The sequence below is a fragment of the Aquarana catesbeiana genome, linkage group LG07 (assembly GCF_042186555.1).
Source record: "Aquarana catesbeiana isolate 2022-GZ linkage group LG07, ASM4218655v1, whole genome shotgun sequence".
NCBI lineage: Eukaryota > Metazoa > Chordata > Amphibia > Anura > Ranidae > Aquarana > Aquarana catesbeiana.
The window spans coordinates 74,334,044-74,350,879 of NC_133330.1; the positions used below are offsets into that span (position 1 = coordinate 74,334,044).

Genomic DNA, 16,836 nt, shown 5'->3' on the forward strand with positions numbered 1-16,836 from the left:
TATATATATATATATATATATATATATATGCTATATTTTGTATTTTAATATATTTAAATATTTTATATTTATATATGAATGTATATATATTATAATCTACTGGGTATAGTATGGGCAATACTTTTTAGAGCTTTCTTAAACATTAGCCATAGATTGGCCACTGAGCAGAGCACTGTTGTTGTAGTACATGGCTTATCATGGTATTAATTTGCAGTAAGGTTTTGCATATTACAACTTCCCCATTGTGCACAGGCAAGGGTATAGACCTTTTCCTAGATGTAACAAAGAGCAAACTCAAAAAAGACAATTTTTTTTCTTATTTGTTTGCCATGTATAGTCCAGCCACTCACTGGGATAAAATTAAAGGTTTAAAAAATAGAGGCATACCAGATATTTAAAAAAACACGTTTTTTAATGCAATGTTTTGGAAATATGCAATTTTTGTTTTTTTTTACACAACATATAAAAGAGCATGGAAATACTGTCACATTGAACCAGGTTATTAAACCTCAACTTTTCAAGCTGTTTAAAAAAATTTCAGAGGCAATGTCAACTGCAAAAAATAGTAGTTTATTAAGCAACATGGACCGTTACCCCTGCTTATTTGATTGGTGATTTACTATAGGAATATTTTGGTGCATAAAAAGCTAATATAAAGATTTTTTTTTCCAGCTAAAGTCACTTACCTCCCCGGACATAAAAAATATTCTTATAGTATAATCATCCTATCAACATCATAGATCAACAATCATGTTTAAAAGAATAGCCAAATCTATGTTTTGTAAGGTACAATATCAAATTGAAAAGCAGCTCCTGTCTTGTACATCTATTTTTTTATATTTAAAATACAAAATTTAGCAAAGTTAAAACAGGTACAAGACAAAGTTAGAAATGTTGGTGTTGCTTAATTTTATATATATATATATATATATATATATATATATATATATATATATATATACATACACATGAACAAAACAAATGTCATATTAAATATTAAGAACAGATAATATTAGAGAATTGTCTACTAACCATTGAGTCACTCTTGTTCTTTACTGCATCTTCAGACGAATTAAAAAAAATAAAAGGAAAACAAAAAATTGCTGGAATTTGCAGTTTAAGTGCTTTATTCCATATATTAAAAATCCACATTCTGGAATCAGAATAATTAAAACGAGCAAAGTCTACCAGTGAGAGGGCGAGGTGCCCTAAAATCCCACAGTGCAAGCACAGGAACCTCTCTGAGGAGGTGTTGATAAGTCAGAGACAAGTCATCATGCTTAGAGCTTATTGGGACTGGACAGTTGGTAAGTGTTTCTTTGCTCTTAGGTAGGTCAGTATGCTCCTTATATTCCACTATACACATTTATCCTCCTGATTGTAAGTGTCTATGAGTTCTCTATGAGTCTGTTATTTGACTGTTTTGCCCCGGCACCGCAATGGGGTCCTTTACTCCTCCTGATTAATTTCGCAAGGTGAATGGAGGTCCTCAGTCTGTTTCTCTGCCTCCTTTGCCCTCTCCTGCTCTGAAAGCTGTTCGCTGGTTGGGATGGAATTTTTCTTAGGACGACCTTTGGGTTTAGTTGGTGATTCAAGTCCACCACCTTGCAAAACCTTAATAAAAAACATATGTACGTTAGTGGGCTATAGCACATGTAGATAAATTAAAACCATCTAAGATACATCAGCTCTTTTCATGTGCGTTCTTTAGAACTAGAAAACATTATGGTATTTGTGTTTGGTAAATTACACCAAAGGTTCTCTACTACTGGTACACATATCCAATATCCCAGGAAATGATGTGATCATTACATAAATAAATTAAGTAAATTGTAAGAATATGAATCTGATTGATTGGTATGAATGGCAAAAATAACTTTTCTCAATCTCTGCATACCAGGAGGTATTCAAAGGGTTCAGTTATGACTACATATGTCATCAATAAACTCTAAATAGTAAAAATGTTTTAAATATTAATATAAAATGTAGCAGCCAAAATGTCTAGAACAGAATTATAAGCTTTCTCTCGCTATCTTCCCCACCATAAGGGAAATGTATGTGAAGGCGGGAAAAACTGACTCTGCTAAAATATATTTTGCAAAGCCCAAATAATATGCCTGCAGCTTTAAGACATTTGAGTATATGAGATAAAAAAAGGAAAGGAAAGAAAAGGAAAAGAAAGGGAAAAAAGAAAAGGAAAGGACAGGACAGGACAGGACAGGAAAGGAAAGGAAAGGAAAGGACAGGACAGGACAGGAAAGGAAAGGAAAGGAAAGGAAAGGAAAGGAAAGGAAAGGAAAGGGAAGGAAAGGAAAGGAAAATAAGGGCCAGTGAAGAATAGGGTAACTGAGACTAACACGGACTTACAGTGAGCTAGAGATTGAGAAATGGTGTGTAGGCAAAAAAAGAAGGGAAGAACAAAAAGAAGGAAGGATGAGTTGGAGAATAAAAGGTGATGAAGACTGGGATAGGGAGGAAATAGGAAGACAATTAGATGAAGAGGGGTGGGAAAGAAAGGCTCAGAGGGAAATACACAAGGGGGAATAGAGAAGTTGAAGAAGTTAAATAATATGGACATCTATATAGGATCAATTTATAAATCTTTTTTGCTTCATTAGGCCTGTTATTTGATTTATATGCCATGTTATGTAGTTGCTGTGTAAGGATAGACAACTCACAAAACTCAATATTCTTGAAAAATTATACTTTTTCTCAGGGCTTTTTTTCAGCGGGAACGCGGGGGAACGCAGTTCTGGCACCTCCACCACTGAATGTATGTAATGGTAAGGAGTGCTGGGTTGTGCTACAGTGTCTATCGATGCTGGCTGCTGATGGATCTATTGTTGCTGGAGGGGGTCTATTTCTGCAGAAGGGTTGATTGCTGCTGTGGAGGTCTATTGTTGCTGGTGGGGAATCTATTGTTGTTGGGGTGGGTCTTATGTTGCTGGGGGGTCAGTTGTCGCTGGGAGGGATCTACTGTTGAGGGAGCAGTCTATTATAGCTGACTGCTAGAGGGTCCATTGTTGCTTGGTGGTATTTTGTTGTAGGCGGTCCATTGTTGCAGGGGGGATCTATTGTTGCTGGTGGGTCTATTGTTGTTGGCTGTGGGGGTCTATTTTACTTCTTTTCTTGTTATCAATAACAAATTCCATACAAATTACTTAGTACCACAAATGTAACTTGGTTCTGAATTCTCCAAAAGGGGTAATACTGGGAGGTGGGTAGGGGGTGGAACCAAGGACTGGTGCTCAGAGTTACGTAGGGGCAAAGACAATGGGTAACTCCTAAAAGGGGGAGTTCATGCGCCTATTCTCTGAGAAAAAAAGCCCTGCTTTTTCTACAATTAGAAGTATAATAGCATGTTAGGCAATATTTTACCTACTCAGATGTGTAGAGGGTACATGCACGCAAAAAAAAAAAAAAAAAAAAGCAATTCAAATTAGCTTTGGTTTACAGATATGAATGTAGTTCTATTGTTTTCAATCAATGGTGACATGCACACAAATGTGCTACATTCAGATCCATTGCCAAAAAAAAAAAATCTGCATATGTATTTTACGCTGTGTGAATGCACATATACATAAATACAAAACATGCATTCTGGGAGTGAAGACAGAGCAGGAGGATAGAGAACAAGAAAGTACACATTAAGTCTACATTCACATGGCCATAACACAGGCGTAAGACCTTTACTAGACATTAGGCCAGGAAGAAAAGTTCCTGTTTTATGATCAGTAAATAGATACATTTTTTAATACATTAAAATTGTCCTGTTCTTTTTTTTAAATGGTATACGTGTATACGTGTGTCTTCATGTGCAGAGTGTTGGCTTTCATGTTACACATCTGAACGCAGTGCAAGTTTACGCAATTGTGTGAATGTCTTCATTGAAAACAACGCAGCTGCATTCTAAACACAAATGGATCATTACACAGGAACTTTTGTGCCAGAAAAATCGTGTCTATATGATCAGTAAAATCCTCACGGCTGTGTGTACGTAGCCCGGGCCAGAATTATAAAATATGCTTGAAATGCAATACAGGAAGAGAAAGGCTATTTTTTATTACTCATTATTGTGGTGTAAAATGATCATCTCCCTTGGGTGGCTTTATGACACGTTTCTGGTGTTATCTAATGCTCATTGTACCAAGAAGAAATAGAACCATCTTTTCCTAATTTTTACATTAATTGAATGCGGTTGCATGGCACAGAAGAAAGTAGCATGTAGTTGTAATTTCTAAACATGTTTTTGTTCTTGTACTAGTTTAAATGATTTTTTACAGTTAGAGGTTATCAATAAAATTGACTTCACAAAAAAATGAAATGTCTCTGGACACCCATCAATCGGGTTGTACTGCAAGCGGATTGTTCCACACCACAAATTTAAAAAGGAACTTCAGACTCCACGCCTGCACAGACCCCAGAGGGCTCTTTCCCCCTCAGCACAAAAACACTATAAATTTTAAAAAGGAATATACAAGTATGAAAGGGAAGAGAAGTCAGGGGACAATTACATTTCTATAGGGCCGAAGGTCCACTTTAAACAGATTCAAAAAACAGTTACATTCCAGGGATGTGTCAGGAACTTAACTGTCACATTGGTTGTGCTCTCAACCAAACTGTCAAACCATCAAATGGCTAGTGTCATAACTGATCACATGTGCAGTATCATGGAGGTTGAAAACAGTGGCTGAGATCATGGCAGCTTCTGTGGCTGGAAACGATAGGATAGTTTAGTTCCTCTTTAATATCTGAACAGATTTTGGGTGGTCAGGAGATGTGCTTGCCCTCCCTACACTGCTTGATGGTCGCCAGATATATATCTAAATCAACCTAATATTTCAGATAGTAGGTCTGCTCAGAAAAACTGATATTGCTATTTTATAATTGCTAATGATCCATTGGGGTTGATTTACTAAAGGCAAAAAAGACTGTGCACTTTGCAAAGTGCAGTTGCTCCAGAGTTCAATAATGAGCAGAAGCTCTGCTGACTTCCATCATCCAATCATGTGCAAGCAAAAATTATGTTTTTTTTAAATTTCCTTGCACAAGACTGGGTACTCTTTGCAAAGTGAAGCTTTTCCTCATTTACAAAGCTCTGAAGCAACTGCACTTGCAGAGGGCAACTGTGCTTTGCAAAGTGCACAATCTATTTGCCGTTAGTAATTCAACCCCATTACCTTCAAAATTTAAATTTAAATGTAAATTGCTATGTATTGCTATGCAGGTAGCAAAGATATCCCTTACATGTGGAATCCTTATACCTTTGAGGCCTATCTCCAGGGAGAGAATAAATCATCCCTTCCCTTGAGACTTCCCCCACATTGCAAGGGTTAAATGTTAATTTATGTCTAGGGGACCAGGAACGGCAGTTTTAAGTCTTAGTTTCTCCGCTCCCACAGCTGGCACTCTCCTTTTCTCCCCTACGCTGTTACTCTGGATCCTCACGTCCAGTGCAGGGCTTTGGGTTCTGCATTAGTCTGGATGATGACCACAAGAACATAGGGGAAGAGAGCCTGAAGCCTTAGGCCTCATGTACACAGCCTGGATGCGGCCTCCAGAGCATGTAGAGATTGGGCAAGTAAAACTGCTTTTTGCAGGCCCTCTAGACCTAAATGAGCCTTTAACCCTTGCAGTGAAAGGGCAATAACACTGTAAGGGAGCATTTTTCTTTTTCCTAGAGATCAGCTTTAAACATTTGGTGAAAAGAAAAGGGAATAGTCAATGACAGGGCATCTCTTCCACTCCTTCTACTACCAAACTACACTGCCAAACTGTTAAAATAACACTCAAAATAGCATTTTATCACAGTACTAAATAAAATAATGTCTGTGATGTAAAAAAAAAAAAAAAACACCAATTTAAGACTAAGTTCAAACTTGTTTAGTCTAAAAAGCGATATGCAGCCACTGTCAGGTATTCAAGAGATGATTCTACCCTCTCCCGAATGAGTCTTTTTTTTTTTTTTGACGAACAGCAATTTCCATTGGAACCAATGCACCGCAATCACAAGCCAAGCATTTGGCTCATTGTTGTGGTGTGGGCCCATTGAATTGGGGTCCATGGTAGTGCCTTCCACTTATTAACTCATCATGCCATGTGATTGCAGTGCATCTAAACAGCCCCAAGCTGTATTGTAGGCTTTAGGTGGGCGGTCCGAGGGCAGTAAATAATGGCTCAACCTCTTGCTTTTGCCACCCCCCTGGCTGCCCATGTGAAAGAGGCTTAATGCACATATATCACATGGCAACCTGTGTTTGGAACACTGATTTCAGCTTTTTTAAATTGCATTTCAACAAGCAAAATTAAAAGAGGTAAAATAAGAACAGATAAATGATTTTCTACTCTGATAATGCTGAGCTTTGTATAGGGCTTTGGCCCTAAAGCAAGACGAGAAGGAACAAAGAGGGAAGTAACAAGAAAATGGGAAGTTTATAGGGCAGGAGAGTGGGAGTGGGACAGGAAAATGTAAACTAAAGCTCATTACACACATTACAATCTGATCATCCAATCTTCTTTAGCTCAACTAACAACTAAGTAGTCTAAGTTAGAGCCAGCCTGATCAGATACAAATTGACTGGGGAGATGAGATGTTTCCTCATATTACATTGGTAAATCTAAAGTTGATTGTACACAGAATATATGGTCAGATTACAATGTGTAAGGTGACCCTAAATTGGAGAAAGGAAGAGAAAGCATGAAGAAAAGGAGAATACATGAAAAGAAACTACAAGGGACATGAAGAGTAAAATATAACCAAGAGATGCTGGTAGGTTAATTGGCTTCTGTCTAAATTGGTCCTAATATGTGTATGTGTGAATGTGAGTTAGGGACCTTAGATTTTACACTCCTTAAGAGTTAGGGACTGATGTGTACAATATATGTTAAGCACTGTGTAAATTGATGGCACTATATACTGTAACTAATTGTAATTTTAAAAAAAATTAAAAAGAGGGGAAACCAGAGGCAGCTTGTAGGAATGGAGATGGGTGGTGTATAGAGCAGAAAAGAAAAAGTAAGTAAAGAAAAGTAAAGTAAAGAAAAAGTAAGAGGGACAGTAAAATGGAGAATTAAGTTAAGTAAGTGAAATTGAATGAAGGAGGAAAACTGAAGGGAATGGGAAAAGTAAAATATAATCAATAGGGGAAAACAGAATCTAATTGCAATGCAGAAGGAAATGTAAGATTTCCAAGCACATTGGGTAGATACAATAGAAATCTTACTAAAACTGGAGAGTGCAAAATCTGATGCAGATGTGTATGGTAGCCAATCAGCTTCCAATTTCAGCTTGTTCAATTAAGCTTTGGGAAAAAAAATGGAAGTTGATTGGTTTCTATGCAGAGCTGCACCAGATTTTGCACTCTCCCGTTTTAGTAAATCCACCCCTTAGTGACATAGATAAGGAGATTAAACAGGATAGAGTACAAAATTCACTTACAATCTTTTTCCATTTCATGCGCCGATTTTGGTACCAAGTTTTCACCTGTAGTTGGCTAAGCCCCAAAGATTCTGCCAAGTCTATCCTGAGGGTAAAAGAGAAAAAAAAAGTTTACTACAAAGCGCCCTTTTATAATTGTTACACAGTTGGTGGTACATTGTGAACAAATCAAACAACAAAGAGGTAACAGGAAACAGCAATGATAATATAGTTGGGAATTGGGGTCTGGTCGTTGTACATGAACAGATCTCTCACCGAAGACAACTGGTTATTACAAATCTGTCCAATTTGCTGAATTAAATTGCTGCACCACTAGGACCTGGTACATTTTTCCTCCTCATCTTGGCCAACATTACAGCATAGTCAAAGTGAGAGGGAGGAAATGTGCCCTTTTTACACGGTAAGTGCCGGTTCACACTGATGCGAGTTCATGACGAATTTGATGCGTCAAAAACATTCTAAATTCGCATGTCATCCATAAAGTCATTGTTTTCAATGACCGTCGTTCACATACATGCGTTGCTTAAGGCATTATTTTGTTTAAATGCACCATAGGCTACAGAGTATATGTAAACTGTGTCATTGATTAAAGCGGTTCCGTTTTCTTGTTTGTTTTTGTATGCAGAGTACGCCTGCTCTAAGGCCTAAAAACAGAAGATGCTTTGACCACAAAGGTGGTAAAATCTGGATGACTTTCAGAATTCCCAACTTGATAAATAACTCATATTGGGGTTGATTACCAGCAGTAGAGAATATACACTTTGCAAATTGAATGTTCATTGATCTCAGTAAATGGAGTTCTCCCTGTGCTTGCATTGATTTCCTCTGGGTACAATGGTTTTCTCCCACCCCCAAATACATGCTAGTAAGTTAACTGGCTCCTGATTAAATTGGCCCTAGTATGTGTACTATATATGTATACATGTGAGATAGGGACCTTAGATTTAAGCTTCTTGAGGCCAGGGAACTGTGAATGAACAATATATGTAAAGCACTGCATAAATTTTCAGTGCTATATAAATACATTAATAAATAAAAATATATGTATATATATATATATATATATATACATATATATATATATATATATATATATATATATATATATATATATATATATATACATATATATATATATATATATATATATATATATATATATATATATATATATATATATATATATATATATAAATATATATATTCTCTTATATCATGCAGTCATGTGTTAGTAGCAAAATTCCTGTGTCATCTTGCACACCATTCAGTAATGAACACACCTTATTCAGAAACACTGAACAGTTTACAATTACTTAGTAAAGCAACCCCATAGTGTCTATGCAACTTCACCCTGAAAAGGGGTTGACAGTAGGAATTCTATATAAAAAAATGTACTAAAAAATTAAGATAAGCTAAACTGTGTGTAGATAATACTCCCAGCAGCTAATGGCATTCTTATTTTCATTTTTAGTATATACAGACAGTGGGGATCTGATTAAAAGCAATTGAGTACACCTCCACGTTCCTTAACCTCCCATCATATATAATAATCTCTAAGTGCAAGCATCTCCAATCACTTCAAACTGACTCTAAAAACCTTTATCGCTTGAGAATGATTCTTGGCTGTAGTATAGAGACTCTTCTTATTCTTACTGAAGCTCAGTAAATCTGACATTTAATCCACACTGTCATATGCTAATGAGCTGACTTTTACAACAAATGCAACCCAGGCTTCCCAGAACTATCTCTTGACACTTCCTAATCACCAGCAGAAGTTTACAGGGGATTTAAATGTTTATTGTGGCTTTTAAAACATTCTAAATGAAAAAGGATCATTCATATAACTGAAAGGGTCTTTTTCTCTATGAATTGACAGCAAAGAGCTGAGTCTGGAGAAAAGAAAAAAAAAATTATAAAAATTGAGTTGCTGCCCTTAACACCCATTAAAAATATTGCATGATACCAGTAAGTAAAAGGTGGAAGCTGATTTGGAACACTTGGAAAAGCCTTCATTTTTATGCTTATTTTTTTCTCCAATTTCAGTGAATCTGACCCTAATTTTCAGCCTATAGGATCTGTGAAACATACACGCGGTAAATTCATGAAAACTGGATAAAAATGAAACGAAAAAAAGAACAATCAGATTTCTGAAATCTGAAATCTAAATAGTTACTGTAGGCAACATCTCCTGTCTTCTTATTATTCCAGTTATAATAAATCTGACCCTAAAGTCTATAGAGAATACGGTGCTGTCAAAGATAGTTTCAGCACATATTTGTATGCCTCCTACTGTATCCACATACAGTTAGAAGGCCAAAGTTAGGAAACTGAACATGTGTGTATACAGTATATATATATATATATATATATATATATATATATATATATATATATATATACTCAAATTTACACAATAATATCAGTATATTGGTGTAAAATTAACGTTTTCTTTTCAGACAACTAAGAATGAAAATCTTCCAGTTTCTATTGCTAACAAATAATTTGGATCCCAAAGAAAATTACTCAAGCTGCTATATTCAGGGCAGAAGCAAATGTACGCCAGTTTCATTATAAAGCAATTTTGTATCTCAATATTTTTCATGCATTTTCTAGCTCTAGGCACGAGCAAAATTCCCCTAAGTAATCACGAATACATGGTTATATTGTATTTTGATTAAACATGGTTGGTATTGTTGTTAATATTGTTATACTATTAAATATTATTATTATTATCATACATGGTTATAGGGTATTACCAATAAAAGGAGACGTTTTATAGTTCAGTGAGGTCAAATCTCTTACAAACGATTCAAGTACATTGCCGTTGCTTTGAACATAACTGTATCAATAAATATAATCACTCTTCGCCAGACACCTCTGAACATATATATTAAACAACAATTAATATATAAATTAATATTGCAATTAATATTAAACAGCGTTAACGTACGGAATTTAGAATCCTATACATATTCTATTTATACATAAAAATCGAATGCCAGAAAAGCAGTTATATACTATAGCAGTAAACAGTTCAGATGCGGAATTTTATTTAGTAAGTGGATGATATTGTTACAAATAAATGTGTTTTTCTGCTTGATTTGTGTGAAATGAAGGACACATAGAGGATCGATTTGGCTTTAGCACAGAGATATATTTTAGCTGTGTGACTGTCATACTCTATTTGAATTCAGCGGTCGTTTTTCCTTTTTATTCTGTGTTAGTTTAAACTATCTATCTATCTATCTATCTATCTATCTATCTATCTATCTATCTATCTACTGCATATATAGCTATCTATCATCTGTACCAGTATGGAGATACATCTATAATTGTCTTTCTTTCTTTTCTTTTTTTTCCTTTCCTTGTACATTATGAACAGGTCGGATTAGGGGTTGCAGTGTCCCAAATAAAAAGGCCCACTTTTGCTCCACTTATCATATTATTCTCTATTACTATACAGATTAGTTATATGACTTCTAATCTGCATACCAGACTGAAGCATGCATGTATGTGATACAACATGACTTACTAAAGGCCTAATGATCTACTAAGCAAAGTGTAGTCAGTAAATTAGGTTATGATGTGTTCACTTTAAACATATGCAAAAAAAAAAATCCTGGCTTAATTTATCTTGCCACCCATCTATAATGTTTAATACACGCTATTACCTGAAAATCTATCATTAATTGAGTGGAATATTAACAAATAAACACCATGTTGGCATTTCTCCACCACCTTCTTACAAATATATTAGGAAATAATTATATATTTTACAGCGGAGTCAAAGATTAAAATGCAGATATCTGAAAAAAACAAACATTTTTTATCTTTTACTCTATAAGAAAATGTATCTCTCTCTCCCTCGCTCCCTATCTCTCTCGCTCTGTATATATATATATATATATATATATATATATATATGAAAGAATAGAATAAATTCACCTGTATTTTATATATATATATATATATATATATATATATATATATATATATATATATACACATGCATGTTTTAATTAAAAGAAGATCAAGTAAATTATTTATTTGGGCTCCGAGTATGTAGTTATATCGAATGTTCACTGTTGCATTTCATATATATATGTAGGAACAAAAGGGACATTTTTACTGTAGAGTTAAAGATTATATGAAGATATATTTTAAATACATATTTTATTGTGTAGTGCATAATAAAATGCACACATAGAAAAATTATATATATATATATATATATATATATATATATATATATATATATATATATATATATATAAATTTTTCTATGTGTGCATTTTATTATGCACTACACAATAAAATATATATTTAAAATATATCTTCATATAATCTTTAACTCTACAGTAAAAATGTCCCTTTTGTTCCTACATACTAATTCCTATTACCTGTAAAATCTTGCATAACTATGATTGCTGTATAATATATTGTCCCATAGGCTGTTTTTAGACAACTGAAGCAAATTGCATCCTGTTTCCATAACAACCAATTACACTATTATATTCATTTGACAAGTGAAACCAGATTTGCTGCTGTTCAGATTCCATAAATCAGCCTCCCTGGCACATGCAGCCCATAGCAATGGAGTGTCATCTGTATTTACTGGGGTTGTGTAAAATGTGCAATAAGGCCATTTACCTGTCAGGGGTGGAAAGATATTTCTGTTTCTCGAACCTCTTCTCCAGCCCCATAAGCTGCAGCTCTGTGAACACAGTCCGGCTTCTCCTGCCCTTCTTGGATTTGCTGCCCTGCTCGGACACCCCGCTCTCCAGCTTACCCCGCAGGTGCAGTTCTAGGGGCAGGTGGTGGGCGGAGCTGGACCCGCCCTGGAGGCCCGAGCTGGCTGCGAGCAGTGCGGAGCTGATGGGGGAGCCCAGGCCGGGGCAGGACAGAGGACCCAGGGGGAACTTGAAGATCGAGGCCTGCTCTGCCTTTAGTAGGGCTGTGGGGAGACCAGAAAAAGCACTATTAGCTAGAATCATAGGATACATTTCAGCAAAATAGTCTAATTTACTAAAAACTGGAACAAGATGTAGGTAACCATCCGCCAAGTTGCCCCTGATTTTGCTATGGATGTCAGCACCGTTTTCAAGAGTTTCCTGTTCCAATTTTTGTAAATCATAAATACAGTAAATAAAAGAATAAAACATTATCATCCTAACAACTAGTGGGTTAAGAGAAACTTTTCATGGACTATGCTACACTTGTTGCACACAGATTGTGTATAGAAGCAAAAACAGGGTGTAGAAACCAAAACAAATCTAATATCTGTATTAAGAAACAAATGTAATATCCATATTGGGACCTCCTGGGCTCACAGTCATCAGTATATCATTCCATAATAATGTTACTTCCCTTATATTCTATGTGTTGCCCTAAATGTATAGATTGTCTTTGTGCTATATACTGTATATAGTACTTTATATGCAATATAGTGCGATATATAATAGTGCTGGAAGATTGTACAGCATAATAGAGCATGGTGGACAATTCACTCAACAAGAACTTCTATATAAACTTTTGCTACACGGTTTATAATATCTACATGATATGATATCGATGATATATCTTTGATGACTACCTAATTTATTTTCCCATCTAGTCTATGTGGCCAATCTATTGTAATTACAATAATATTACATTTACAAAGGCCTGTCTGCACTTCAGATTTAGAGCCGCACATAGTTTAGTAATTACATCAACTTATATTTTGGAAACTATTCCAGGAAAGAACAGGTAACAAGAAGATATATATTTTAAATATCACTTGAATATGTATATATTTGGACCGAACTAGTCCAATTGTATCCAAATATAGAGAAACCTATATTTTTGGTACATTTTAAAGCAACTGATCACAAATGCATATAAAATAACAATAAAAAAAATGCAATACAAAAATGTAATGTACTACATTTAACATAGGTAAATATTAGGTAAAGGCTGGATAATATATATGAGATATTGTATTCAATATGATATTTTGATAACTTGGGTGACTTAAATTAAATATTCCATACACGGAAGTGGAAACTGTAACCAGCATAGGAACAGTCCCAGACTGTGCATTCAGGATAATATGATATCATATTTCGGATATTTGTGGTTGCCAGGAAGACCTGTATATTGCACATATTTATAAAGTGTATTGTTATTATTAAAGTATGTATTTTTAGTAACCCCAGATTAAATTTGTGCTGGTAGAGTAGAAGTGTAGAAGTCTGCAAGTTTACAGCAGATTACAAATACTAAATAACTCTATCATGTAGGAAATTGTTACTATTTGTATCCATGTGAAAGCTACATTTGGCGAATTTCTTTCTACTCAAAGCTGAACATACATTATAAAATGTTCTCATACCATTTCCTTTAGATTTACCTTCAATTATGTAGTAAGAGGACCTACCTGATTGCATACAAGTTGAAAGTGTTTAGGTTTGGCCTCATATTATATGGCTTTGGTAAATCCAAAGGAAAATTGTACAAGAAAATTGTATAATGCATGTCCAGCTTTATTGTTTAAACATACAGCTGTAGGTTAGCGGTGAAATATTACTTAGGGATAGCTACAAATAGGAGATGTCCAGGCACTATACAGAGGACATTATACACCAAGAGGATCAGGCCATGGATGAAATCACAGAGCACAAACATGTTATAACAAGATATACTATTATTATTATTATCGTTATCATTATTATTATTATTATATTATTATCGTTATCATTATTATTATTATTTTATTGTAGAGCCACAGTTCCTTATCAAAGCTAAATATAGACTAATGTTATAAATGTAAAATTCTGTGCCCGTTTCTGTGGTCTAAAAATACAAATGTTTTCAAGTTTAAAATCTATAAACAGCAAGTACCTGCCCCCCTTAAGGCATTGTATTATTGAATTATTTCAATAGTAATGTTTATATATATATATATATATATATATATATATATATATATATATATATATATATATATATATATCAAAGAAAGAGAAGACAATAACGTTTTCTTTATAGACAAGCATATTACAAAATATACATGTACCCCCCTGTGTTCATATTATGTGTATAGTTACAGTAGCTTCACGAAACAGACATTTTCACACCATTAGATAGAGGTGACAAGTAAGTCTGTTACTTCCAGTCTCTTATGTTAAAAAATAAATAAAATACTAGTAACTTTCGGAACACCACCGAAGTGATAAGTGAGTACTAAAATGGAGTGCAACTGTCTATCTTTGATACATATATATATTATTCTTTTTATATATATATATTTATATAAATACATACATATATATATATATATATATATATATATATATATATATATATATATATACACACACACTTTGTATAAAGGTTCAGTGCCCTGTGTACGGTAGGTGTATATGTTCTGCTCCCATCACTATACTGATCCCTACGCTGATGATAGTAGATAGGCACAGCAATCGTACCGAGGTGGTTGTGGTAGGGTCTGGCAGAGAGCAGAGCCTGAACCCCGAACTTGAGCAGCTCCCCGGTAGGAGGGGAGATTTTGGGGTCCTGGTGATCGGTGAGGATCTCTTCTATCATGAAACTCCGGTAGCGGTGAGATCTGTGATCGGCGAACGTCTCATGGGGGAAGTAGTGCGCCCCGATATCCAGGGGGTGCTGCATGGTGCTCTCCTCGGTCACAAGCCCCCTCCCGGTCCCACACTCTGTGTCAGTCCGATGATGAGCTAGAGCGGACAGTCCGAAGCCCCCAGATGTCTGCGGAACTCCCTGGGACCCCCTGTCATTCTCCTCGGGGGGGTGACAGCCCGGTGTCCCCTGTAGATGGTGACCCCGATGAGAGAAGTCACAGATCCTCTCCCTCGTCCTGGCCCGGAGCTCGGTGAAGTCTGCTTGAGGGAATGACACCAGCCTGAAAGTTTCCAAACTTCTCTGGGAGTGCTCGCTAGCCCCGCCCCTCTGTGAGAAGCAGCCTATGATATCCTGATCTCCAAGACAGAACAGAGCAAAGGGGAGGGGAAAGGGGCGGGGCCGATCACACTGCAATCCTCTCCAACATATCATTTCCCACCATGGCAAATTATCAGCAAGATTAGACTCTTACTTTTAATTCAAAACAGGCCCACAAGCCAATTATATGATCCTGAGTAATGGTGTGATTACACCTCAACAATGATAGACACAGATACAGATGATAAATCTGCACACATCACCAGGCATTTCCTAGTTTAGTTTACAGTAAATCACCAGGTGATTGCTTCATGGCCATAAATAAGGCAAAGTGACTTATAGAAATAGGATCTTCTCCGGCTGACATGAGAAATGCAACAGTGATCATTACATATAATTACATACTCCGAGCCCAAATAATTAGTTTACTTAAGGATATTATCGTAATTAAAATATGTATGTGTATATATTATGTATATATTATACAGGTGCATTTTATTCTACTGTTTCGTTTATATACATATATATAGAGAGAGAAACACATACATACAAATATCCATACACTCGATTACTCTACTATGATATGAGAAATGGCATTGCATGTCCCTAGTATAGTTTAAGTTGGGTATTGTTATTGTACTTAAAAAATATAGAATTTTAATTTTATTATATATAGAGAGAGATCCATACATACACATACACGGACTACATCCTTCTATATAATCTTATATTCAGAGAAATTGTATATGTATTTGTGTATCTACTGAACAGGTGCATTGTATTCTACTGTTTTATTATTATATGTATTAAAAACAATATAGATAGATACTAGATAGATAGATAGATAGATAGATAGATAGATAGATAGATAGATAGATAGATAGATAGAGATTTGGTTTATAGCTTCTGTGTATTAAACATTTTAGATGGGTGGCAAGAGAAATTAAGCCAGGATTTTTTTTTGCATATGTTTAAAATGAACACATCATAACCTAATTTACTGACTACACTTTGCTTAGTAGATCATTAGGCCTTTAGTAAGTCATGTTGTATCATATACATAAATGCATCAGTCTGGTATACAGATTAGAAGTCATATAACTAATCTGTACAGTAATAGAGAATAATATGATACGTGGAGCAAAAGTGGGCCTTTTTTTGGGACACTGCAACCCCGACTTGTTCATAATGTACAAGGAAAGGAAAAAAAAGAAAAGAAAGAAAGAAAATTATAAATGTATCTCCATACAGGTACAGATGATAGATAGATATACATGCGATAGATAAATAGATAGATAGATAGATAGATAGATAGATAGATAGATAGATAGATAGATAGATAGATAGATAGATAGATAGATAGATAGATAGATAGATATAGATATATAGATCTAGAGATAGATCCATACATACATAAATATAGGTCCACAGATTGCTTTTCC

The 16,836-nt window shown here is 35.1% G+C and overlaps 1 protein-coding gene across 1 annotated transcript; it reads right to left on the reverse strand.

The window, feature by feature from the left end:
* Positions 1–908: 908 nt before the first annotated feature.
* On the reverse strand, positions 909–15,366 carry BARX1 (BARX homeobox 1). The gene is made up of 4 exons (XM_073592330.1): positions 14,908–15,366; positions 12,089–12,392; positions 7,439–7,523; positions 909–1,614 (listed from the first exon to the last, which is right to left on the reverse strand). The coding sequence occupies exons 1-4, from the start codon at positions 15,107–15,109 to the stop codon at positions 1,450–1,452; spliced, it is 756 nt and encodes a 251-aa protein (XP_073448431.1). The 5' UTR covers positions 15,110–15,366; the 3' UTR covers positions 909–1,449.
* Positions 15,367–16,836: the final 1,470 nt, after the last annotated feature.